The sequence below is a fragment of the Aythya fuligula genome, chromosome 4, assembly GCF_009819795.1.
Source record: "Aythya fuligula isolate bAytFul2 chromosome 4, bAytFul2.pri, whole genome shotgun sequence".
NCBI lineage: Eukaryota > Metazoa > Chordata > Aves > Anseriformes > Anatidae > Aythya > Aythya fuligula.
In genome coordinates this window covers 23,284,582-23,309,753 of record NC_045562.1, presented here as the reverse complement: position 1 = coordinate 23,309,753, position 25,172 = coordinate 23,284,582, and the positions used below count along the sequence as shown (strand labels likewise).

The 25,172-nt window shown below is 38.3% G+C and overlaps 1 protein-coding gene across 1 annotated transcript; it reads left to right on the top strand.

The window, feature by feature from the left end:
* The first annotated feature begins 389 nt into the window (after positions 1–389).
* On the top strand, positions 390–25,172 carry NEIL3 (nei like DNA glycosylase 3). The gene is given in 11 exon segments (XM_032187064.1): positions 390–506; positions 3,490–3,605; positions 8,314–8,448; positions 9,175–9,388; positions 11,222–11,296; positions 13,989–14,155; positions 17,048–17,217; positions 19,365–19,622; positions 19,625–19,766; positions 23,455–23,626; positions 24,990–25,172. Coding segments are annotated over 11 exon segments (1,749 nt in total).

Below are 25,172 nucleotides of genomic sequence, written 5' to 3'. Positions count from 1 at the left end.
CTGCAAATCCTATTAAATATTGACTCTTTTAGGGCCGAAATTAACTTCCAATTGTGCACCGAGTCTTACGATGAGATGTACTTGTAGGGCAGCTGTAGAGAATAAAAGGAAGCCTGTGGCAGCTAACTGGGTGTTCAAAGCCACTACAAGTTCACGCTTAAGAGCAAAACTAATAAGAGATACCGTGTTTTCTCTGAAGGCTCTCACGACACAAAGCCTTTCGTTTAACCTTCTTAGGGCGTTTTGCTGCCGCACGGGGTCGCGATGACAGGGACTGCCTCTTTTACTCTCGCCGGGTGCTAACGGCCCGGCCCAGCCCGGCAGCACCGCCCCCGAGCCGAGCGGGAGATTTGAAGGGAAGCGGCGGCGGCAGCAGAGCGCTCGCGGCCATGGTGGAGGGCCCGTGCCTCGCCCTGTTCGCAGAATGGCTGCGGGCCCGCGTGCGCCGCGGCCAGGCCGTGCGCGGGGCGCGGGGCGGCGCTGCGCCAGCCGGGGCCGGCAGCGCGGTGAGGGCTGGGGCTGAGTTTGGGTTTGGGAGGCCTCTGGGGGGCCGCGATCAAGCTTAGGGGCGGGGTGTGCAGAAGTTGTACGGCTGCGTGTGTGGTGTTAAGGGACTTAGTTGCATGTCAATAACCTTTTTTTTTTTTTTTTTTTTTTTTTTTTTAGCATCGTTTTAATTAGACCAGCTATTCAAATAAACAAAGGCTGTGGCATCTGCTCTCAGTACAGGCTGTGTAATTTCTCAACTAGTTTTTATCTTTCTAGCTGGCAGCATAAACTAATGCAACAGTATAAAACTCTGCTGGGGCTTTGTGAGACCTTCTGGTAGCAAGCTCATATAAATGAGCAGGTCTAGCTAATGGGCTGTGACAATCCTGGGTCTGGTATTGATTATGGAGGCGACGAGGTGTTTGGGTTTTTATTTATTTATTTTCTCAGCTGAATGAAATTGTATCACTCAAGTCCTAAGTAAGTGTACTAGATATCTTCAGACAAAAAGTTGGGGACTGCCCCTCCAACACCCTTTGTGATGTAAGAAAATTTATTAAGGATTAAGGCTGAATAAAACAATACTTAAATGAACATAAGAAAAATGTGGCTCAAGATACATCTGTTTAAGATATGCCATCAACAGATTGGGCCTGATGGCTTTGTATCCCTCAGGACTAAGCTTTTTAAAATTAGGGAGTTACTCTTACAATTTCATAGGAAAATTTAATGCCCTTCATTTTGCATAACTTAGTACAGCAGAAGTCAGCTCAGGGTTGACTTTATTCATCAGCAAATGACCATCATAAAGCTCTTGTGCATTTCAAATCTCAAAAGCAGCTGTTAACCATAGCCTAAGCTTACGCCATTGCTGAGGACTGTAGTATTTAAGAGCATCCACACAGATTTAAACAAACCTGAGTGCCTTAAATCCAAAACACTTTGTTGCATATGGACTTCCTTTAATACTTTTATTGGAAGGAATGATCAGTTTATGCAAGAAGGAAATTTTTGCTTTCTTATTTTGATAATAGGTGAAGTAAATGATGTTGGTGTAATGCAATATATATATATTTCTACTTGATAGATTAATAACGGCAAAACCCTCTGAATGTACATAATTTCAGGGTAATAAGAAAGTGGGGAATTATTTTGAAAGTAGCTTTCAAATTTCACTAATCAGCTCAAGCATTGCTGATTTGCTGGAGTTGCTTTCACATATGTTTATGCTGCAATTAAGCATTGTTAATGAAGCTTTGGTACTTGCATTTGGTCCCTTGCAGTTAGGGCTTCAATGACCACGGGTATATTGTTTGCAAGTTTCATCAGTGTCTGAAAAGGACCTTTCAGAGTCCTCGAACTGCTATTCAGAGGGACACATTGAGAAAAATGGGCTGGCAGAAACTTGTGAAGTTCAGCATTTGCAGGACTTGCAAATTCCTCTACCTGGAACAGAATGATGCCATGCAATAGCAGGGGCATGAGTGCTGCTCAGGTGGAAAGTGGCTCAGTGAGGTTACTACTGTGCCCTTCTGGGGAAGAGGGCCAGCTACCTGCTGGGCTGTGTTAACAGTGTAGCCAGACAGCTGAGGATGGTGATTCTGTACCTCTGCTCAGCACCTCTGAAGTTGCATCTGGATTACTGTGTCCAGTTGTCAACTCCCAGTACGAAAAAAAATGGTAATGTACTAGAGATAGGCCTAGCAGGCTGAAATGTGATGCGTTAAGAGAGGCTGATGGAACTGGGTCTTTATTGCTCTCTTTGGCTGTTTATAAAGGAAGGTGTGGAGACAGCTAGGCCATTGTCAGAAGTGGATGGTAGGATGAGAGGCAACCGATACAGGCTACAACAGGAGAAATCCTGATTAGATGTTAGGAAAACTTTTCCACCATAACAGTAGCCAAGCCCTGGAACAAGAGCCCAGAGAGAGGAGAAACACCACCCCCAGAGATGCTCAGAAGTTGACTGAATGAGGCCCAGGACTGCCTGATCTAAGTTAGTCCTGCTTTGGGCAGGTGATTTGGACCAGATAACCTGTAGAGGTCTCTTATTATAATTGTAATGAAGCTTCATGTGCTATGCAAGAAAAGATCATTGCTTCAATTACACAATTATTATCATCTCTTCTAGTAGTGTCCTGCTTGCTGTTCAACATCATCTGAGATTAGACCTTCAGCTGTTAGGAAGAGAGAAGCATCTCTGTGAAGGTTATTCTGTAATATGCAATGTGAAATGCTGAAAGCATATAATTAGCATGGCTAGAAATTCTGGCAAGAGGTATTTGGAGAAGGGTGGAGCCTTGCAAATGGCAGAAAGTTGACACTCCGACAACTGTTTAATGTTCAAACTATAGCCATTAGTTTATATCAGCTGGGAACTGTTTTTGAATTCATGACTTGAAGGAAAAGGGATCACAGAATCACAGAATTTCTAGGTTGGAAGAGACCTCAAGATCATCGAGTCCAACCTCTGACCTAACGTTAACAGTCCCCACTAAACCATATCCCTAAGCTCTACATCTAAACGTCTTTTGAAGACCTCCAGGGATGGTGACTCCACCACTTCCCTGGGCAGCCTGTTCCAGTGCCTCACAACCCTTTCGGTAAAGAAGTTCTTCCTAACATCCAGCCTAAAACTTCCCTGGCGCAACTTAAGCCCATTCCCCCTCGTCCTGTCACCAGGCACGTGGGAGAATAGACCAACCCCCACCTCGCTACAGCCTCCTTTAAGGTATCTGTAAAGAGCAATAAGGTCACCCCTGAGCCTCCTTTTCTCCAGGCTGAACAAGCCCAGCTCCCTCAGCCGCTCCTCATAGGACTTGTTCTCCAGAAATATAAGGATAAGATACGTTGATTTAAAAAAAAAAAAAAAAAAAAAAAAAGGTTGATGTCTAAATTGGAAAATTAGTTCATACATCTACTTGTTGAATGCATACTGATGCCGGTATCAAAGTATTATAAATTCTGTTTTAATCTTTATGCATATGTATTCATTTTCAGACTGCCACGAGTGGGGAGAGAACCTCTGTTTATAATTTCCTTACTGGACATGTTTACAGGGGTGTGGAAACATTGGGAAAGGAACTTTTTATGTATTTTGATCAGAAAGCTTTGAGGTAAGAGGAAAGAAAAATGTTTTCTACGTGTTTGAACTGTGTGTTTTCAGGTTTTTTGTTGTTGATCGTGCTATTGTCAGTTCCATATATTTGGAAGTTAGTCTTATGGAGAAACTTCTCTGCAGCCTCTGTTTAAGAGCTTGAAACACTAGATAGTCACTTAAATTGTTTCAGATAATTTACTGCTTTATTCTTAGTCTAAGATTCCGTGTGGAGGTACCTGAAAAGGACAGTTGTTCCTTGAAATGCTTTGTTTCTTTCAGTCAGGAAACATAATTCTATTTTTTCTAAATCTTTAAATAAGAAAACGGTCTTTTCTTCATTCAGTGTAGTCATTGTCAGCTAGTGACTGATCTTGAAAAAAAGTGCCAAGTCATGATTTTTCTTCATTTAAAACTGATAAATAGTTTCAACCTTAAATCACCTTAGAATTCTGCAATGTTTTGCCAGTGGCACTGCTGTTACAGGGGAGAGATAGAACTGAAAATGCTTGGCTGGTGGTACAACAGTTTACAATGGCTGCACACTGGATAAAAGCAGTGACATTAGAAGTTATCAGGGATGACGCGTAGACAGATCTTTGGTGGCAGGGGGCTGCTGTTTATCAGGTGTAGTGCTGTATGCCTATTTCTTTTAGTGTTAGAGGAATGCATCTTAGGAACTTGTATGTATGTAAGTGAAGTAAACACATGGCTTTAATAGTAATTAATACTAAAACCTTTAACAACTAATGCTAAGAAAGTGCAATGAAAGAAAAAAAGTGATAAAAGTTGTACACCATAAAACAAAGCCAGAAGCCCCAAATATGATATGTGATCCTGTGAAAAGTCTCCAGGAACAAAAGAGAAGTCTACAAACCATGAAAGTATCCCAAACTCTATAGCTGCTTATATAGGAGTCTTGAATCTCTTAATAAAACTGTTGGCATAGTAGTTACTGCTGTATATCAAAAGACTCTTCACTTAAAGTTAATTCTTAAGGATATTACGTGTAGGTCCTGATGATTTAAGAAACTGCTGTTGTTGTATACATGAATTCTTACTGCAATTTTAAGATGTTTATATTTTCTAGTTTTTAATTAAAACAGTGTTGGGGGGACATGGGAATTAGAATGTAATAAGAGGGGAAATATAGGGATTTACCAAAGATGCCTGAAAGTTCAGTGCAAAAGGTTGGGATATCTCCTGGGAATTGACCTGGGCATCACCTAGCTGAATCTTAATGCAGAGAAACAAAACATCCCCAATATTCTTGTTTGAGAGATATGTACCAGTGGTCTTTTCCTGGTCAATTTCCAATCATATAATTTAGAAAAGATGTTTAATAAAATATCTAAAATGCCTCAAACTTTCTGTTAAAAAAAAGATACAGTGCTTATGACTGTATTGTATGTATTACAAATTAATTGCATAAGCAAAGGAGTGAATTACCAAAAATAATGTTTTTTTTTATTGTACAAACTGAATTACAGTATAAGGGGGGGGGGGGGGGAAAGGCTATTACTCTAAGAAATGTAAGCAAGCATTTTGCATAAGTTACCTTCAAAGAAAAAGAATATGTGGCTAAGTTCTAGTATGGAAAATATGATCTTTTAGCCCTCAAAGCTATTAAATAATTACTAAGCTTCCTTGTCAGTGCAGTAATATACCATACTTTGTGAAAAAACAGAATCATAAAATGGTTTGGGTTGGAAGGGACCTTAAACATCATCTAATTCCAGCCCCCCTTCCATGAGGAGGGGCATATTCTTCAATTCTCTTTTGATAATAAATTTAAGTTTCACCAATTCATCATTTAAATTAACTCTAGAATTGCATTAAGAAATCTTTTTAGTTGCATTGATTATTTGATAGGAAATGTTGTGAAAGTTATGTACAGGAAAGGTGTCTTCTACATGGGAGACAGAAGTTACCTGTTATCTGGTAGTTAAGATGTTTGTTCTGATCTTTTAAAAGTGTATGTTGTGCATCTGAAACCAAGTTGTTGAGGGGAGTAAGAGGAAGGCTTCAGAAACTCTATCTAAGATTGTCAGGATTGCTCTTGGAGAGGAAGTAAGGAATAGGTCTTCAGAGGATATATTCTTTATTAAAGTAAACTCAAATATAGGACACTATTGTCATGGGGGTTACCACTACACAGATTCTGTGTCTGTACCGTTTCTCAACATAATAAAACCAGTTTTTCTCATCTGCTGAGATTTCCTGTGAAAATGTGGTAGTGATGCTGAAATGTTTGTCAGACAAACCTATGTAGCATATCTTGTGAAAGATGGGGCCATGAAAGGTAATTAACTCATATTGTGGGTTTTCTCAAGTGGGGAATGGCTGCCTGGTGGAAGAAGGTAACTTGGTCATGGAATTGTTTAATACAGTTTGACTACTGCTTGCCTGACTTGCAGATGAGGCTGCTTCTGAGTTATTGCCACGTTAATGGGTAGCAAATAGCCAATGAGGGAAGTCCAGGATGCTTGCAATCCACAGTGGGCAACTATTTAGGAGTACAAATAATAATGAGGAGAAATTAGTATTTCTACTTTTTGATTCCTGTTTAAACAAGGTAATCAAAGTCTCTGAAGAAAGTCATGTCAAGTTTTTAGGAAAAAATAGATTTTATTTTTCAACTTTGTCTTGCAAGTCACTTAAAAAAAAAAAATCAAAGATGAAAAAAAATATCTGTGATACTAGTGAGTTGTGCTGGAGAGGCCTGCATGGATTGCAGGGTTTGCTAAGGAAATGAAAGTTATGTGAGAAAGTTTGTACTGGGCTTAGTTTCTGTAGTGTGCTATTAACATTTATTTGGAGTCAGAAATGATTTGGAAAAGCTTCTGAAAATTAATAATGTATCTATATTTTTGTATAACTGAAAACAGATGAAAATGTTCTTAGGAAAGAGATCATAATTATTGACCACAAATGCCTTAAAGAAAAGACATCCACCATCTTGACTGGGAATTACATGTTGGCACATAGAATGTGATAATGTGAATTGTCAGTGTTCTTCTTACATTTCCTTGTAATATATTGACTCTGTTGCTATTTAACTCTTTTTAGGGGAAAAATAGTTTAAGCCTTATGATATTGTGTAACACTAATTCTAAAAAACTTACCCTTTTACTTTAAAACAACAAAAAATCATATTTTTTTTTTTTGCTATTAGCTGTCATTTAATAATAGATCCTAAGTTTAATTAATGTTTTTTTCCTATTAGTCATTGTTTTGCCCGATTTCAACATATCAAAGATAATGAAACAGAGTAAAATCTTGTAAATTTCTTAATGTAAATGTGTAGCAATGATCATAAATTATTTTTTCTATTAGTGAACTGGCAGGTCACTATAGTAGCTAACAGTACTGACTTCTTAACATTTTTTTTAAACAAAATTTGGTTAATAGAACCACCAGCTACTAAAGTGAATGCTGTTTTTTAAAAGGAACTTTCTGTAAATGTTAGTGCATTCCCATTTGGTAGCAGGATGCAAGAGTTTGGTTTAATCTTTTTTTGACTAGTTAATCTTGTGTAGTACTGTTCATGGCACTTTAGAACAGGAAGTGGCTAACAAACAAAACCAGCTGAAATATTTTTATTAACGGAACTGATTTCCAAGAAGAGAGCTCTAGACACAGGTTTTTGAAAACTAAAGGAAATTAATGAATAAATACTATGAGGATGTTACATAAAGAATTGGCTTTAGTCTATGCTTACTGAAATATTTCCTTAACCTGACGGCAAGTACTTAAAATGCCCATCCTTCCTGATGTGTGACATGGAGACATTAAAAGGACATATGCTTTGACGTTCAGCTTGTTTTGTCATACGAGTAGATTCATCTGTTAAATCTTTTTTGCAGCTACAAAATATTGCACCTTTTATGATATACAGTATTTAATCTAAGAAGTAGAGACAGGATGTGAATGTACCAGGCAAATTTGTAATAAACAAAATTTATGGGACTACAGTCAAACTTGTCCTTTGCTCAAGTATACTAGTTCCCAGTAGAATATATTATAAAATGTAAGACTTCTTAAAACATTAGTGATCTGTAAAAGAAATCCTTGAAAGTGTCTGTTCCACTCCTTTGCCATATGTGTGTGTTTCAGTTTTTCTTTTATTAATTTTTAATTGACCTGATGTCATTGCCTTGGTTGTAGGTTAAAAAAATAAAAATAAAAAAATCAGAAAACAGCATATGGCAGATGTTAATTACATTGTTTATGGCATTATTGGAAGTAGCTGTGATATAATGTAGTGTTGGCAGAGAAAGGACTGAAATCTTTGCTTTCACACCGGATGACTTCTGCCTGATTTAGCAGTATATTGTCTGAAGCAGTCTCATTTCTTTCAGTCTCCCTGAGGACTTAAGAACCTGTGTAAAGCTAGCATGTTGGGTGGAATAAAATGCTAAGTGCAATACACCAGAAAAGTGTGTTAACAATCACTTTTGAGTTTTGCATAATGAATTTTGAAGACCACTTGAAAACTGCTATGTTTTGGAGTGTTTCTAATTTAGGGATGGGACAGTTCTTCTCTGGAGACTAACACTATGCAAACAAGTAATTTGTTGCTATTTTACTCTACCAGAATTTATGTACGTGCTTACTGACTTTGTTAGGTCAGAATAGTTCATAGATTAAATAAATAAATAGACTAGTTTAATGCTTGGAAACATTTTTAAGATTAAATACACATAAGAACTCTCTTTCTTTCCAAGGATTCACTTTGGTATAAATGGTTTCATGCGCATTAATCCCGATGGAAGCAAAGACAGAAATGGTGCATTACCAGTTTTGGAGATTCAGCTTACTGAAGATACTATTTGTTTTTTTGGGGTGACAACAGAATATAGGTAAAGTGAAAGCTAACTAATTTAAAACAAACAAACAAACAAAAAACCTGCACGGCTTGGTTTAAATGTATAACATTTTTTTAAGAATGTAGTAGAAAAATCACACAATGTTAAGTGTTTGGATGAATAGATACACAGAAATAAATTTAAACTTCCTAAACACAACATGTTTATTTTTATGGAAATCTAAATTTGTTGGTTTTGTATTAGAGTTTACATACAGTTAAAGTAGTTCAATACTGTGGCCTTATTAGGTAGTGTTGAGACTGGGAATTAAACTTGGATTTAATTCAGTCCTCTTATCTGAATGCGGAACCCTATCACTTTAATTGTCGTGTTGAAACTACCAAACCCATGTAACTATACAGTTTATTATAGTTGATGTCCAAACACATGATTCCAATGTTGGAAGTAGTTTTAAAGCAAGGACCTTACAACTAGTTTCTGAGCTAATATGAAGAAAATAGGAATGATTTTTTGTATATAGCTTGCAAGTTCTGTGCATGTATCATTAAGCTGCTTTGTGAGGGAGGGGTTAATACCATTTCTGTGCCTCTTCCTGTGACTGGTATTTTCACATTTTGTGTTACCTGTGTATACTATTCTATTATACTTTCATATGTTGTTTTAAAAACTGTGCGGATATATTAACATACAACTGAAATAAATAAATAAATAAATATATATATATATATATATATATGAAAGTTTATTTTTCTCTTCCAGAAATGCAGCAGAGAGTGAGCAGAAAGTGAGAATGATGGAAAGCTTGGATGTCTGCTCTCCAAAGTTTAGCTTCTTAAGAGCAGAAAGTGAGATTAAGCAGCAGAAAACCCGCAGGTTGTGTGATGTGTTACTGGATCAAACAGTATTACCTGGAGTGGGAAATATCATAAAAAATGAAGCACTATTTGACAGTGGTCTTCATCCAGCTGTTAAAGTAGGTGGACTGTACCAAGATTGTTCTTAATGACACCCAAATATTAGAAATGTAAATACACATTTATATACTGTTTTGTCATCTTCTTATCTTCCTTTGTTTTCTCACCTATCATTTCTTAAGTTATTTCAAGGCACTGAAATTCCAGTTTAATCATTATAATTTGTCATGGCTTTCCTTGGAACCTGTTGCAAGTTGCTCCTGTCTCCTAAGTTGGACATACTGGTTGAGGCCATGCCTTCAGTCTTACAGCTTGAAACTTCTTTTCTAGGGAGTTCATTTACCTTTCAAATCCTGACCTTGTCTGGCATCATGTTGTGCTGCCTTTCAATTGATAGCCCATAAATAAAGTGAAGAATGCTCAGGTTTACTTAGTTACTACCCAAATAGTATGTAGTACAGTTGTTTGTCTCCTCCACTTACTTTTCTGCTAGCTGGCATAGTGTGCTTTTCTGCCATTGTTTACCATACTTTTTTGGTAAAAATCCTCAAACATGCATGTTGAAAACAAGTCTGATGTTAGCAAAACAGACTGAGATTATATAGAATGTAAAGCAAAGCAGGTGAAAATAGCGAGAGATTTAGTTATATGTAATATTTCTGGAAGTTCTTCATAGGATCAGTCTGGATTTTATTCTTTCCTAGAGCTGTATGATGACATCCATGGATATGATGACTGTCCATTTGAAGTGAGTGGATATTCATCTAGGTCTGAGGACGCTCAGGTGCATTCTCAGCTGTTTATAAGTCCTGATATTTAAGTATTCCTATAAAAATGAGTCTTGGATCTTGATTTCTCTGTGGGATGTTACTCAAAAATTGCATAGATTCTACATTTTATTCATCTGAATTAAAATTTTATGTCAATAGGAGCTGCAGCTTACTTGTGTATCCAATAGTCAAAGTAAGAAGAACAGGATGGGGATCTCACTTTTGTTGTTGAATGTATTAATTAAAACAAGTAATGAACCATGGAACTGTCCTCCTTAACCTTATTGATGCTTGGTTTCTTTGGAATATGAATGCAAGTTCTACTGAAACTATGGAGGCATCTGTTAATTAAGTTTCTCTGGCATATCTTGTTTCCAACCCATTTTTAATAACATCTGGAAGGTTATCTAGTCCAGTGTCCTTCTTAAAGCATGACCAACTTTAGAGGTAAATCAGATTGCTTAGGGTCTTATCCAGAAGTTTAAAAATAAAAATAAAAATGCATCAGGTGACATTTCAAAGCCCCTCTGGACAAATTGTTTCAGTGCTTAATTCATCCCGAGATACTAATCAAAGTGCATTAGTGTGTATCTGCAATTTGAGATGGCACAGGAAATTAAAATATGACTTAAAATTGGAGTTCATAGCAGAAATATGGTTGATACATCTCTAACTGTGATGCCTCTGTCTCCAGCATTCTTCCTGAAGATCTCTCACAAGGAAGAGTTTCTAATGATAGGTAGATTTTATAAAATCCACAGGGAAATTAAAAGGTAATTAAGAGTGTTTAACTCCATATGATTCCTGTGATCAGGAACTATTAGGTCAACCACTGAATTTTTAGTCAATGTTTTGCATGGTTGAGGCAAAGTACATTGTTTGCTATTCACAGAATGAGTTTATGTAGTGTAGAACATGACTAATATTTTACTGATTTTTCTTAAATATATATAAGCAAATTATATAAATTATATATATATATATAATGTGAAGTCAAATAACTCATCATAACAGGATGCAATGCAATTCCACATCAACTGAAGGTATTTGGAATGCCTGTTGTTATACATCTTTCTACTGTTGTTGCTTAACAATATTGTGAAAATCATGCCTTATTTACAGGTTTGCCAACTGACAGATGAGCAGATACATCATTTGGTGAAAATGACACGTGACTTTACTCTGCTTTTTTATAAGGTATGGACACACATTCCTGAGAAACCTCCAAAACTTGACTCCAGCATATGTCAACTGTATTTGATCATCTAGTGGAAACTGTAAAAAGATGCAACAAGACAAGTGTTTCAGTGAATAGGAGTCTTGCTTTAAGTGTTCTTTATTAATTGCAGATTGTCAAATGATGAAAGGTGGAGTCTCTAGATTGTAAAAATATGCAGAATGTTGGCCCAGTTGCAGCAAGAAGACATAAGCGTTGCCAGAGGGCCAGTTCAGCACAGTTTTGCTTTACATGGGCTGTAATGTTACTCGGAGCGTGTCAGAACTGATGTAGGTTAAGCATGTGCTTATAAGGTAAGATAAGGTCGCTCTTCAAACTGGGAGCTAGAGGTCACCCCAGGAAAGTATGAAGATAATTCAGTTCGTGCAGCTTCTTTTATGAAACTTGAAAGTATATCTATTTGAGTAAATAGGTTGTGAATTCTAACTTTTTTTCCTCTAACTGAAGCAACCATTTTGGCTGCTGAAGTGAAATAAACTCAAGGTTTTCCCTACTGCCATAACTCTTCAACAGGATTTTATTTCTTCCTGTATAAGCCCTATAATTTCTGATTGCTCTTTATCTTTCCAAAAGAGAATGAGAGAAGTGGACCTAATTCTTGCATGTTTTTTTTTTTTTTTTTTTTTAAACTGCATGCAGAGAAATGAACAGCAACTGTGCAATGATTGTTTCTCATATTTTTCATGAAGAGCAAGGAGCTAGTTTTGACAGAAACTTGTTTTTTGGTAGGCTAAGAGGAAAGCACTTAACATCTTAACATTTAATACAGTCTTTCAATTATAGAGGTTAAAAATGTACTTTGTTTAATAGTCTACCTAAATCTCTGCTTTCCCCCAACACACTGAAGAGTAGTGTTTAGTCTGTTGCCTAGGGAAATCTTTTCATTTTCCGTTCTTGACTGGTAAAGAGATAAGCAAACAGGTTGGCATCTACTTATAATACTAAAAGACTTGAATGTGTCACAGGATTTTAGACTGACAATAAACAAACAATTTGAACTTTTTGTAGCTCAGGTTACCTATCTTACACTTTCATAACCTGTATCTACCAACTATTTACCAGTCAAGTGCTTTTAAAGGATGAGATAATCCCCCAAAGCCTCTTAAACGTAAAAGCATAATGAAAATAAAATCAAGGTTTTCCCTACTGCCATAACTTCAACAGGATTTTATTTCTTCCTGTATAAGCCCTATAATTTCTGATTGCTCTTTATCTTTCCAAAAGAGATAATAATGAAAATATGGTAATAAGAGTAGTAGTGCTTGATCATTGTTTGTATAATGTTCTTATACTGTAATTGTTGTAGTAATCATACCATGTTATTTTATGTAGTGTTAACACCTTACAGATACAAAGATCTTGCAATCTTGTTCTTATAATAAGCTGTTGCTTATGTCTATTTTTCAAATAACAAATGGAATGAAACTACTAATAAGAAACTAATGTAAATGTTAAGGAGAAATCTACAAAAAAGCAAACTGCTTGTGAATATTCATGCCATACATCCATAATTCCTTCTGATTGAATTACTGGATTATATAGTCAAAAGCAGAAGCGGTTCTTGTTCACTGAGGCTGATCAATATGGGCACAGCAGAAGCAAATACGCTGTGCTCAGACACTTGTATTTTGGGGAGACTCCAAGAGTCTTTGTCTTACGGAGGTAGAGATACTGATCCCTGCCAAAGGTGGGCTGGTATTATCAGTCCAGCTGTGGTGGTGTTTTAGCTGCATTTGAGGAACTGAAATTGTGGTACAGAAACTCATGTGGCTCTGCAGAGCTGGCTGCATCTCTGCTGGGCTGCTGTTTTTTTCTGTTTTTTTTGTTTTTCTGCCAGTTTTAGCAGGAGTATGTCTATGCTGACTCCACATGAATTGTCTCCTAAAATGTGGCTGCTTGTCAGCCCTCTGGGAGCTCATTCGGGTCACTCTACCCTTTGGGCATGTACTGTACTGTACTTTATTATGACTTTCTGCCAGGTCCAGAGGCGCTTGACATAGTGCCAAGCAGCTTTTCACAAGCAGCTTTGGTCACCAGTGTGACTAGCGCCAAGATGAAGCTGAGCGTTTTTACTGGGCTCAAGCTGATTCCTACAGAATCTCTGGAATACTTCTGCATTGCACTTGCATAGTTCTTCAGGTCAATATGCCTTCCCAAAATCTAGATTGTAGTAGTATGAGGACTGAGTTGGCTCTGTGGTAGGGATATTTTTGTTTCTTTTGTTTTTGTTTTTCTGTGCTACGTTGATTGGAGCTCATGAGCTCTCCAAAAACACTCCTGCAGGTGCCTGGTCGAAAAAAACTGGTGCTGAATCAGATTTAGCTGATCCATCTGAATTCAAGGGAACCCTAGCACATAACTGCCTATGTCATGCTACTGTATTTTTTTTACTTTTTTTTTTCTGTCTATTATTCCAACATGTCAAAAATTCCAGATCCTGTTATGCCAAATTTAATGGCAATTATTTCCATAAAAGAAGATGAGATACAGGCAATCACTGTTATGAGCTTGCCTTCAATATCTTTGTTTAGTCATTGAGCTATCAGTTTACATAGGTGTTTTTTATTATTTTTTTTTAGTTTCAGATGAACTGTAGAAAGGCTGACATAAATGTTGGGACTGTAACTTGGGTTTTAAATGTTACATTTTCAGTGCCGCAAAACTGGATCTCCACTCTACAAACACTACAAAGTATACAGGTGCCGAAGTTGCGGTCAGTGCAATGGGAAAATCACTGTGTGCCGTTTAGGAGAGAACAACAGGATGACTTACTTCTGCTCTCGATGTCAAAGGGCTGATCCCCAGCTTGTCAATGTTAGGTACGAGGTAACTTTACAATGCTTAAACGTTGATGCACTTGAAGTGCTGTTATGGTAACAATGAATAGCAAATAAAATGGATGCATGCGAACCAATGTGCATTTCATATCTAAATTCACTTGTATGTATGAAAGAAAAATGTTTTGGCCACTGTTATTTTTAAATGGTTAAAAGCCTTGTTTAGAATACTTCTTTCAAAAGTCCCTTCTCTTATGAACTAGCTGGTGCTCTAATCAAATATGGGAATCATAAAAACAACTCAGAGTACTCAGAATTACTCATTGCTTCTGGAGAGATTGCCCCCTGTTGTTGCTGTTATAATAGGCTTGGATATTTACACATAAAAGGGTTGAAGGTTGAATGGCTTAAGGAAAGTAGGAATTTTTGTCTCCTTTCCTTTCCATAGGAAGGCCTCTTCAGTCCAGGAATTTCTAGACAACTGTGCATAAATGCAGGTTTTTTTCTGGCTGTAGAGTTACACTGAGGAAAACTAAAAAAGTAAATTCAGAGTGCAGCAAATACCGTAGCGCTTAGGACTTTTATTCCTCCGTATCAGTTTTGGAAAGCCTTTACTACAGGTGTGCCACAGAGACTTTCAGTGCCACATAAATTGTGCTAGCAGCAGCCTTCTTTCTTTTATTTTAGAAAAGCACAAAATGTATTTGATGTCACAGAGGGGCAAAAGGTAAAAGTTTCAAAAGCACCTTGACTGCAGACTCTTCCACACCTAAGTTGTTCTTGAAAATTTTCATCTGAGGCCTCAGAATCTTGCCTTTTAAGTTTGAACTCTGTCAATCTGATAAGAGGCACTACTTCAGTTTAAAAACTTTGTCTTCATTAGAGTGTGTGTGTTGTGTGTGTATACATATATTTAGATAAGATTTACAGAACACATAAAACTCTCTTTCTCTGCCACCCCTATGCTGTCTTCTTTCAAGATTCAGATGGTTTATGGGATTTTGCTTAGAGCTTAAAAATCATCTCTCAGTACAGATCAAACATTCAAAATTCCAGCTTGGAAGATAAATATTTCACATGCTGATAACCCCAATCTGCTTTCTTTTCTGAAAGTTTTAATGAGAAATCTTTTGCAGAATGGTAGAAGGTGGCAATGTTCCATTGAGTCAGATAAATAGAAAATGATGCAGGGGAAAAATATATTTTTCTCTCCATATTAGAACAAATAGGGCGGTTCTGAAAACAAACAAACAAACAAACAAACAATGGTGTACTTCAATTATAGATGTGGTAATAGTAGCTGTAAAATGAAAGATTGTTTCTATTCTGTTCTCATACACTGAGAACAGAATCACTGTTCTACTGCTCTGTTTTCTATTATGCAGTAACTATTACCACATAAAAGTACGTTTAGCTCTCAGGTGGCTTATCTGCCATTCCAAGCTTTTCACCTTTGAAGGCTAAAAGGAGGCCCTGAGATCAAACTGACTTGCTACAGTTCATAAACAGTAGAATTTAACTCAGTTGTTCCTGGGTCAAGTCCAATAGCTTTATGATTTTGCTCAACTGAGAAAATGAAGAAAGCACTTCATATAAGCTACTTCATCAAATTCAAATGTACCTTGAATTTTTTAAAATACACTATTTTCCTATATTTCATCAACCCCAAAAAGGAGAAATGAGAATTATACTGAAAAAAAGACATACTGAATATATTCAGTCTGGTAATGCATTTTTGATAGCTGAGTAGTAGAAATGATTTAATTATGTAAAAATATCCATTTTTAATACTTCCAGTTCATCTGTTTTGTTATCTAGCCCCCCAGTATTTTGCTGAATGGTATTGTAATGTCTATTCTAACTCTTGATAGCACAGTATCTCTGGTATGTCAACAGTTCTTATTAGCCTCCATATCTTTCCTGTTGTGGAAGATCTGTGGTAGATAAAATATCAATACTGTTGAGAAAAAAAATACTGTAGAAATCTGGCCTGTTAAGGAGAGTGATAATTACAAAATAAATGGTAAGTCTAAGGAATGTCACAATTCACATAAATGTTACTGAACCGATCAGTTCATGTTACATTTAACATGCTAACAACATTTGAATAGTATGACAAAATTAGTCCTTGGTAGCATGCAGTGACTGTGAAAGAGGAACTATGACTCTAAATAAATGTACCAACAGAGGGGAGCAGTAATTTACAGGAAAATAACTACAGATCAGGCTTATAGAAGTATTTGCTGTACAACTTTGGCTCATCAATTACAGCAAGGATGTTTGTGAACTCTGATGAGAAGAAAAGAGCACAAAAAAGAAAGAAAATTCTTAAATCTAAACAGGCTCCTAAGTGTTTAAAAAAGTAAATCACAAAATGGTGTCACAAAAGAAAGACTTTTTAACTTCAAGGTTTTCAATTTTGTTGACTGTTAACAATAACAAAGTGCCCTAACGGGTACCATTTAAGCAAGAGCCAAAATGTTTGATAGATAGTGTGGCTGTCTGTAGTTCAGCTTCTGAACAGTTCTTCATTCAGTAATATATTGTTAGTAAGCATTCTGTACAAGGGATAATGGGAGTATACTGAAACAGTTGTCCTTTTTTGCCAAATTCTTGCTGCCTTACTTGAAAATGATAAGGAATTTGAGAGAGGCTGGACATTGTGCTGTAGAGTGTATCAGTTCATTACTAAATTTCTGTCCATATCAGATGGAATATTTTTATTTGTATTACTTCTGCAGTATTGGGAAAGATTTGCCCTTTAGGTAAAGAAAAAATTCAAACACTTATCATGACATGCTGTCCAAGCTATGATAGGCAGGTATAACACTGTACTACTTGTTCTCTAGCCCCATGATTTCCTGCACATAGTGGTGTAAGGTAATTTGTAGAGGTAACGTCACAAAGGACTAACATCATTCTTCTGTTTCACAGCAAACTGCCAGCTAGAAATAGCCTAATTGGCTGGGCATATGGCAGGGGGTCATGTTCTAATGAACACATAGCTCAGAAATGTGAAGAAGAGTGGACGTGTATGTGCTGTACCCTAATAAACAAGCCTTCTGCTGAAGTTTGTGATGCCTGTTTGACTTCAAGGCCTGAAGGTATTGAAAGGTTGTCTGGACCCTGTACTGGGGAGTGGGGAGAAGGGAGGGTTGTGGGTTTGGTGCAGATTTTAGAACTACAGAACTGTAGAAGTGCCTTGATGTGAATTGTATTTATGTAACTTTAGCTAACTTAAAGTCAGATTTGGGGGAAATCTTACACAGACAATTACAGAAACTGTCATGTCTTCAACCCTGAAAGCGTCTTGCCTTCCAGCTTTGTATGCAGGTGGTGATTCTATAGACAAGTCTCCAGGGTAATCCTTTGTTATTGCTGGGGCAAGGACTGAGACAAAATACCATGCTTTAAACTCTTATTAAAATCATTAGAAGTTGGCAGTAGATGTCTGACAGAGAAATCATCAGGGGGCAGAAAAGTAATTATCATTCTTCCATGTGAACAAAAACAGTAGGGGACTATATATTTTGGTACGCTTTCCAAAGGAATGTTTGGTTTCTTAGGGGCTAGTATTTTTCCTCTGAGTACAGAGTAAGGATGATTGTGGAGTTAACAGCATTTGTTGTTTGTACCCTGGAGCTTTAGTGCTACTCTCTAGACCTGTAGGTGGGCAGAAACAGCTGTGAATGAGACCTAGAAAGGGACATGAAGAGGGAATGAGTAACAAGCCAACTTCTGTCCAGATTTTTGTATAGGAATTTAGATACTAGGAAGGGATAAGAGGGGTAATGGACAGACTTTCCACCCATTTTCTCTCTGAAGAGGAGATCTGTATTCTTTCACTTCTTTAACTATACGCTATTATTGCAAGTAGGTCTGAATTTTGAAGATCTGTTGGATTTTAGTGGAATACAGTTACAAAAATTCTCTTTTTTTTTTAAAGTAACATTTTTTTCATTGTAGGAGTGGTATTTGAGACTTTTTAACATAGTTTTTCTTATCTTTCTTTTCAGACATTGAGATTTTTCTACCTTTGATTTTTTGGCTTTTATGTTGTTTCTAAAATTAACTGTTGTTTTTAGAAATGTCTCCAATTTGAGGATAGAATTTGTGTGGTATGTAAGTTTGCTGTGACTGTACAGCCAAAAGAATTCATTCTGTTGACAAAGATAACTATTTACCATTGCCACTCAGTTTCTTTGCTCCTTTGCTAAGTACAAGGCCAAACACCATTCTTAAACAGTCTGAGTGCACTGAAACAGTCTGTTTCATTGTGTGCAGCAGTGGCAAATAAAATATGTCTGGACACAGGTAGCATTCACAGTAATTCTAAGAATTATTACTTTGTTTCTGAGTGAGAATGCCTTTGTACTAGAGAGTGTGCCACTGTGTATACCCTTACCTACCCATTTTTCTTCTGGTTAATTCCCTCTTGTTGTGTGGGTGAAGGGAAGATGTACAGAGATGCTCCCTGGAGATGGTAGAAAAGAAAGTAGTCTATTCTTGAATACTGTGGCTTCACAGCTACTTAAAAAGATTGCACACAGAACTCCGTGTTTTTCTTTCACCCTTTTTGAGGAAAGATTACAGTAATATATTAACCCTAGTTTGTTTGATGATTGCCCATGGTGCAGGCTTCTGTTTCAATGAAGAAACTTACTGTTCAGGTCAGGAAACAAATGCAAAATATATGTCTGAACTTCTTGCTTCTGAAGCCTCTTATAATGAGGGATCAAGAAGTTTGGATCCACATTGTGTTTGGAAAGGATAGAAACTGTGAAAGCAGTAGAAAACCAAGCAAATTCCTTTTATGTCAATGGTAAAACAACACTTAAAAAGGGATGATGTATTGATGTTAGAGCTACCATACCCTGCAATCTCTCACTGCAATTATAAGGATTTATTTTGAAAAATCTAAATATTTTAATTGCAGTGTCTGTGCTAAATTCCACTTTGTATAGTTAATTGTCTCATAGCTTCATGTACAGATTACTCTTCATTCTGATCCTATTCAGACAATAGTAATGTTAGCTTGAAGCATATATTGTACGTGGCTCCAAAAGTACATGAGCTTTTGTATTGAAAGAAATTTGGTTCTACAGCTAATCTATGACAGGTTTTTGAGATCTTTCAATATGGCATAGTAAATTTACTCTTTCATTCTCCATATGAGTTATAAGTACAGGAAATAAATACAATTTATTATTCTACACAGATGGCTTATAACTAATAACTTGTTTTTCTCTAGTCCCAAAGACACAGAATGCTGGAGATTCTGCAGCCTTTAACACAAAGCTCATGAAGTACCCCTGTAATGAATTTGGAAAACCAAGCACAGAAATAAAGATTAATAGGAGAGCTGCATTTGGAACTACAACTCTTGTCTTAACAGATCTTGGTAACAAAGTAGTTTTGAAAAATGATAACCAAATATCTGATGGATGCTCTGAGTATGCTGCTCCAGAAAGCAATTGTGATCAGACCCACAATAACGTCTATCATCAGGAAGAAACATGGACAAGCACAGCTCAACAAATGTAACTGCTGTGGCTTCACCTTCCTATCAGGAACCATTCTCTCTCAAACCCATAAAGAAAAAGCAGAAAACTCATCATGTACCTTCTGTTCACCAATACGATGTAACAAGCGGGTAGGTATTCTAAAATGTGAACAAGTCACAGAATCACAGAATCACAGAATTTCCTAGGTTGGAAGAGACCTCAAGGTCATCGAGTCCAACCTCCAACCTAACGCTAACAGCCCTCCACTAAACCATATCCCTAAGCTCTACATCTCAACGCTCTTGAAGACTTCCAGGGATGGTGACTCCACCACTTCCCTGGGCAGCCTGTTCCAGTGCCTCACAACCCTTTCAGTGAAGAAGTTCTTCCTAACATCTAACCTAAAACTCCCCTGGCTCAACTTAAGCCCATTCCCCCTCGTCCTGTCACCAGGCACGTGGGAGAACAGGCCAACCCCCACCTCGCTACAGCCTCCCTTGAGGTACCTAAAAAGAGCGATAAGGTCACCCCTGAGCCTCCTCTTCTCCAGGCTGAACAAGCCCAGCTCCCTCAGCCGCTCCTCGTAGGACTTGTTCTCCAGGCCCCTCACCAGCTTCGTCGCCTTCTCTGCACCCGCTCAAGCACCTCGATGTCCTTCTTGTAGCGAGGGGCCCAAAAACTGAACACAGTACTCGAGGTGCGGCCTCACCAGAGCTGAGTACAGGGGGACGATCACCTCCCTAGCCCTGCTGGTCACGCTGTTCCTAATACAAGCCAGGATGCCGTTGGCCTTCTTGGCCACCTGAGCGCACTGCTGGCTCATATTCAGCCGACTGTCAACCATCACTCCCAGGTCCTTCTCTGCCTGGCAGCTTTCCAACCATTCCTCTCCCAGTCTGTAGCTCTGCTTGGGGTTATTGCGCCCCAGGTGCAGGACCCGGCACTTGGCCTTGTTAAACTTCATGCAGTTGACCTCAGCCCATCGGTGCAGCCTATCCAGATCCTCCTGCAGAGCTTTCCTACCCTCAAGCAGATCGACACACGCACCTAACTTGGTGTCATCTGCGAACTTACTGAGGGTGCACTCGATGCCCTCGTCCAGATCATCGATGAAGATATTAAAGAGGACCGGCCCCAGCACCGAGCCCTGGGGGACGCCACTAGTGACTGGCCTCCAACTGGACTTGGCTCCATTCACCACGACTCTTTGGGCCCGGCTATCCAGCCAGTTTCTAACCCAACGAAGCGTGCGCCAGTCCAAGCCAAGAGCAGCCAGTTTCTTGAGGAGAATGCTGTGGGAAACAGTGTCAAAAGCCTTGCTGAAGTCAAGGTAGACCACATCCACAGCCTTTCCCTCATCCACCCAGCACGTCACTCTGTCATAGAAGGAGATCAGGTTCGTCAGGCATGACCTGCCTTTCATAAAGCCATGCTGACTGGGCCTGATCGCCTGCTTCCCCTTCAAGTGCTGCATGATGACTCTCAGGAGGATCTGCTCCATGAGCTTTCCTGGCACTGAGGTCAAACTGACAGGCCTGTAGTTTCCCGGGTCTGCCCTCCGGCCCTTCTTGTAGATGGGTGTCACGTTTGCTAGCTGCCAGTCGATTGGGACCTCCCCCGATAGCCAGGACTGTTGATAAATGATGGACAGTGGCTTGGCCAGCTCCTCTGCCAGTTCCCTCAGTACCCTTGGGTGGATCCCATCCGGCCCCATCGACTTGTGCACATCTAAGTGCCGTAGCAGGTCACCAACCAGTTCTTCATGGATAATGAGGGCCACATCCTGTTCCCCATCCCCTTCCACCAGCTCAGGGTACTGGGTATCCAGAGAACATCCGGTATTGCCGCTAAAGACTGAGGCAAAGAAGGCATTGAGCACCTCCGCCTTTTCCTCATCTCTTGTAACTAAGTTTCCCCCCGCATCCAGTAAAGGATGGAGATTCTCCTTAGTCCTCCTTTTTGTGTTGATGTATTTATAGAAACGTTTTTTGTTATCTTTAACGGCAGTAGCCAGATTGAGCTCCAGATGAGCTTTGGCCTTCCTAATTTTGTCCCTGCACAGCCTCGCTACTTCTTTAAAGTCCTCCTTAGTGGCCTGCCCACTTTTCCAAAGCTTTTTATAATCCCTTAAACTATCTTTATCCCTGAAGATGAATGGAATGTTGTGTTGTAAGGTTCATAACTGTGGTCTTTGGATTTCTGACAGAGGTAACTTGCTCATGAGTAACTAAAACTATTATGATTTCAAAAGCACTGAAAGACCTAGGCTGTTGCTGGAGAAGTCCTGGTTTTGGCATCTGGCCAGCACACAGTTCATAGTTCAGATATTCCCATGGAACAAAATAGTTTAGCTCTAATAGGTAAACCAGTACAGTTCTACCAAAGGAGTTGTCCAGTCACTGCTTGCCTTAGCACTGTAGTTGCTGTTTGCTTGGAGAGGTCTTGAAGTCCTTGTGAAAGATGACACATATAAACTGATGACCCTTACTAAAGTACTTATTAGACAGGTGATTATCATTTCTGTCTTAATTGTTAACTTGTTTCCCCTGTCTAAAGACAAGTATCTTTTTGCTTTCATTATTTGCAAAAATAATTATACTTATGATATTTGTTAATTGCAACCTAAAATGAAATGGGTTTATGACTACTAAAATGTGTAAGCTATCTAAAAGTTAGGTTAGAGTCACTGAACAATTTGCTATCTCATTTGAAATGTGTGAATTCTCATACCAAAAGGAAAGTAACTGAATGATATATTCTAACTAAAGCAATTTGTCAGCTAGAAATTTTCAACATTTTTCCATGATACAAGCTTCTGTTCAAGGTAGCTGGATGAACCTCCCATCTCTGTTTTGTTTTAATGTTCCTTCCCATCCTATATATATAATTATTTCAATGCTTCACCCATCCCAACTTTTTACCTATGCAGCCCTACTCAGGCACAGTCTCACATTTCTCTTCACTAGGGAACCCATTAGGATTGTCAAGGAAAACTTGGGCAGACATACCCAACTGTAATGGGAGTAAAAGGTAGATGTCACTTAAGGTTGTAAATAATGTAGGGTGAATGTGAAAGATATTCATGTTATGCTACAAAATAATTGGTCATGTTTCTGAACAGGTTATGAAAAAATTATTTCTTGCATTGTTGAGGCACCAGTTTTGAAACAGAATCTCACTAGTTAGCAAAGTTAGGGTGTATGGATACATGTTCTCCTTGCTGACTCAGTAGAGGACTAGAGAGGACGTAGGTGGGATAAATGAGAATGAGAGGGAGTGCAAAGAAGAAGTTAGACATCATCAATCACAATAACATGTGATAAATAATTATTACCAGTCACCAACTTAGACATTAAAAAAAAACAAAACACTTTATACTGGATTTTTTTTTTCAGGGGTGGGGATCCACGTTTTAATGAGGTGTTAGACAAAAACTTTGATGTCCACAGGACTGTAGTCTTCCAGACATAAAAGCAAACATACAATTTCTAAGCTGAAGCTTAACAAGAATGAAAAGAACTAATTAGTTGTTTGTTTTCCCTGTGTTTTCATCACTGCTTTTCTGCTCCATAAATATATTAGAAAGACACATTTATGAAGTATAATATTTTTCATGTTACTATTTTTAAATAAAGCCTCACGTATTGCATTCAGATAATCTCTATCTCAATTATGATGAAGAAAGAAACATGATCCCATTCAGAGAACAGTATTCCACCCCCTCAGCTGGATTACTTCCTGTCAGAATTTGATTTGGAGCATTGCAGTAACTTTTTAGTAAAGAGGATAGGAAAATTCTGCTTTATTCACAATTTATATTGTAATCTGTCATTACAGCAAATCTCAAGTTAATATAACAGATGATAATCGTATAAAGATGGGTCATCCTTGCTGCAGTAAACACAGCCGCCTCTGCAGCCTCAGAGTTGTGAGAAAGGATGGAGAAAACAAGGGCAGGCAGTTTTACACTTGTCCTCTACCCATGGAAACTCGGTGTGACTATTTTCAAGTAAGTGTAAGACTTCAGGACCTGTATTCTAATAAGTAAGACTGCTCACTTTTTTGCTTAAATCAAATACTTGTTCATGCAGCCATCTCAACCTAATAATCTGTACTTGTGAACAGATATGATCCATTAAAAGCTTGAGATCATTGTAAATAGTTCTGCACACTGAATTGAAATTAAGAGCATAATCATAGTTGCAAACTTTTTATTTCAGTTACTCCTCTTACAGCTGAGCATGTACCTGCTTGTGCAGATGTTCTTAATCTGCTTCATTGTGATGTAAGACAGATGCATTGTAGAAATGTTGGTACTTGTAAAACTCATTTATTTCAGCATCTTGCTTGAAGTTGGACTAATGCAAACTCTAAATCTGGACAACAGTCATGTCTCTGTCTAGCCAAAATCTTGAAAACCTCCACAGATGCACATACTATAGTCTGGACAACTGCTTCCACCATTGCACAGTCATAGCTTCAAGTGGTGGCTACAGCTCCTTGCTGTGAACGTATGTGACTGGTTGCTAGAATCATAGAATGGTGTTGGTTGGAAGGGACCTTAAAGATTATCCAGTTCCAACCACCCTGCGATGGGCAGGGACACCTCCCACCTGACCAGGTTGCTGAAAGCCCCATCCAACTTGGCCTTGAACACTTCCAGGGATGGGGCATCCACAGCTTCTCCGGGCAACTTTGTCCAGTGTCTCACTACTCTTATAGTAAATAAATTCCTCCTTAGAACTAAATTAAGCCTACCCTCTTTTAATTTAGAGCCATTCCCCCTTGTCCTATCACTAGAGTCCCTCTCTAGCTTTCCTGTAGGCTCCCTTTTGGTACCGGAAGGTCTATAAGATCTCCCCTGAGCCATCTCTTTTCCAGGCTGAACAACCCCAACTTGCTCAGCCTGTCTTCATAGGAGAGGTGCTCCAGCTCCTTGATCATCTTTGTGGCCCTCTTCTGGATTCATTCTAATATTGCCATGTCCTTGTGCTGGGGGCCCCAGAGCTAAATGTAGTACTCCACATGGGGTCTCACAAGAGACCTGCCAACATGTAGATAACAGATGAATTCAAGGCAGTAATGACTATCATGCCTTAATTTGAAGAAAAGTCTGCATTAACATCAAGTAAACTTAGAAAGTTTGTTACAATATTTAACAGCAGTTAAAAATGCATGCAGTTACACTTAATGTTGAGAAAAACAAACAAACAAACAAAAAAAAACTAAAATCACTGATCACAGAAGAGATAAGTACCAGGAGTTTCTGCTAAGGCCTCTCCTGTAGATCTATCTCAATTGCTAATTTTAAAATACGGAACTCACAGCCATGTCATATACTATAACTCTGTCTAAAAACTGTCTTTTTGCAGTGGGCAGACTTGCATTTTCCCTTTTGTAACCATGGCAAGCGATGTGTTATGAAGACAGTGCTGAAGATTGGTCCCAATAATGGAAAGAACTTTTTTGTTTGCCCTTTTGAGAAGGAGAAACAGTGCAGCTTTTTCCAGTGGGCAGAAAATGAGTCAGCGATGCAGGTTATTCCTGGATGTTGA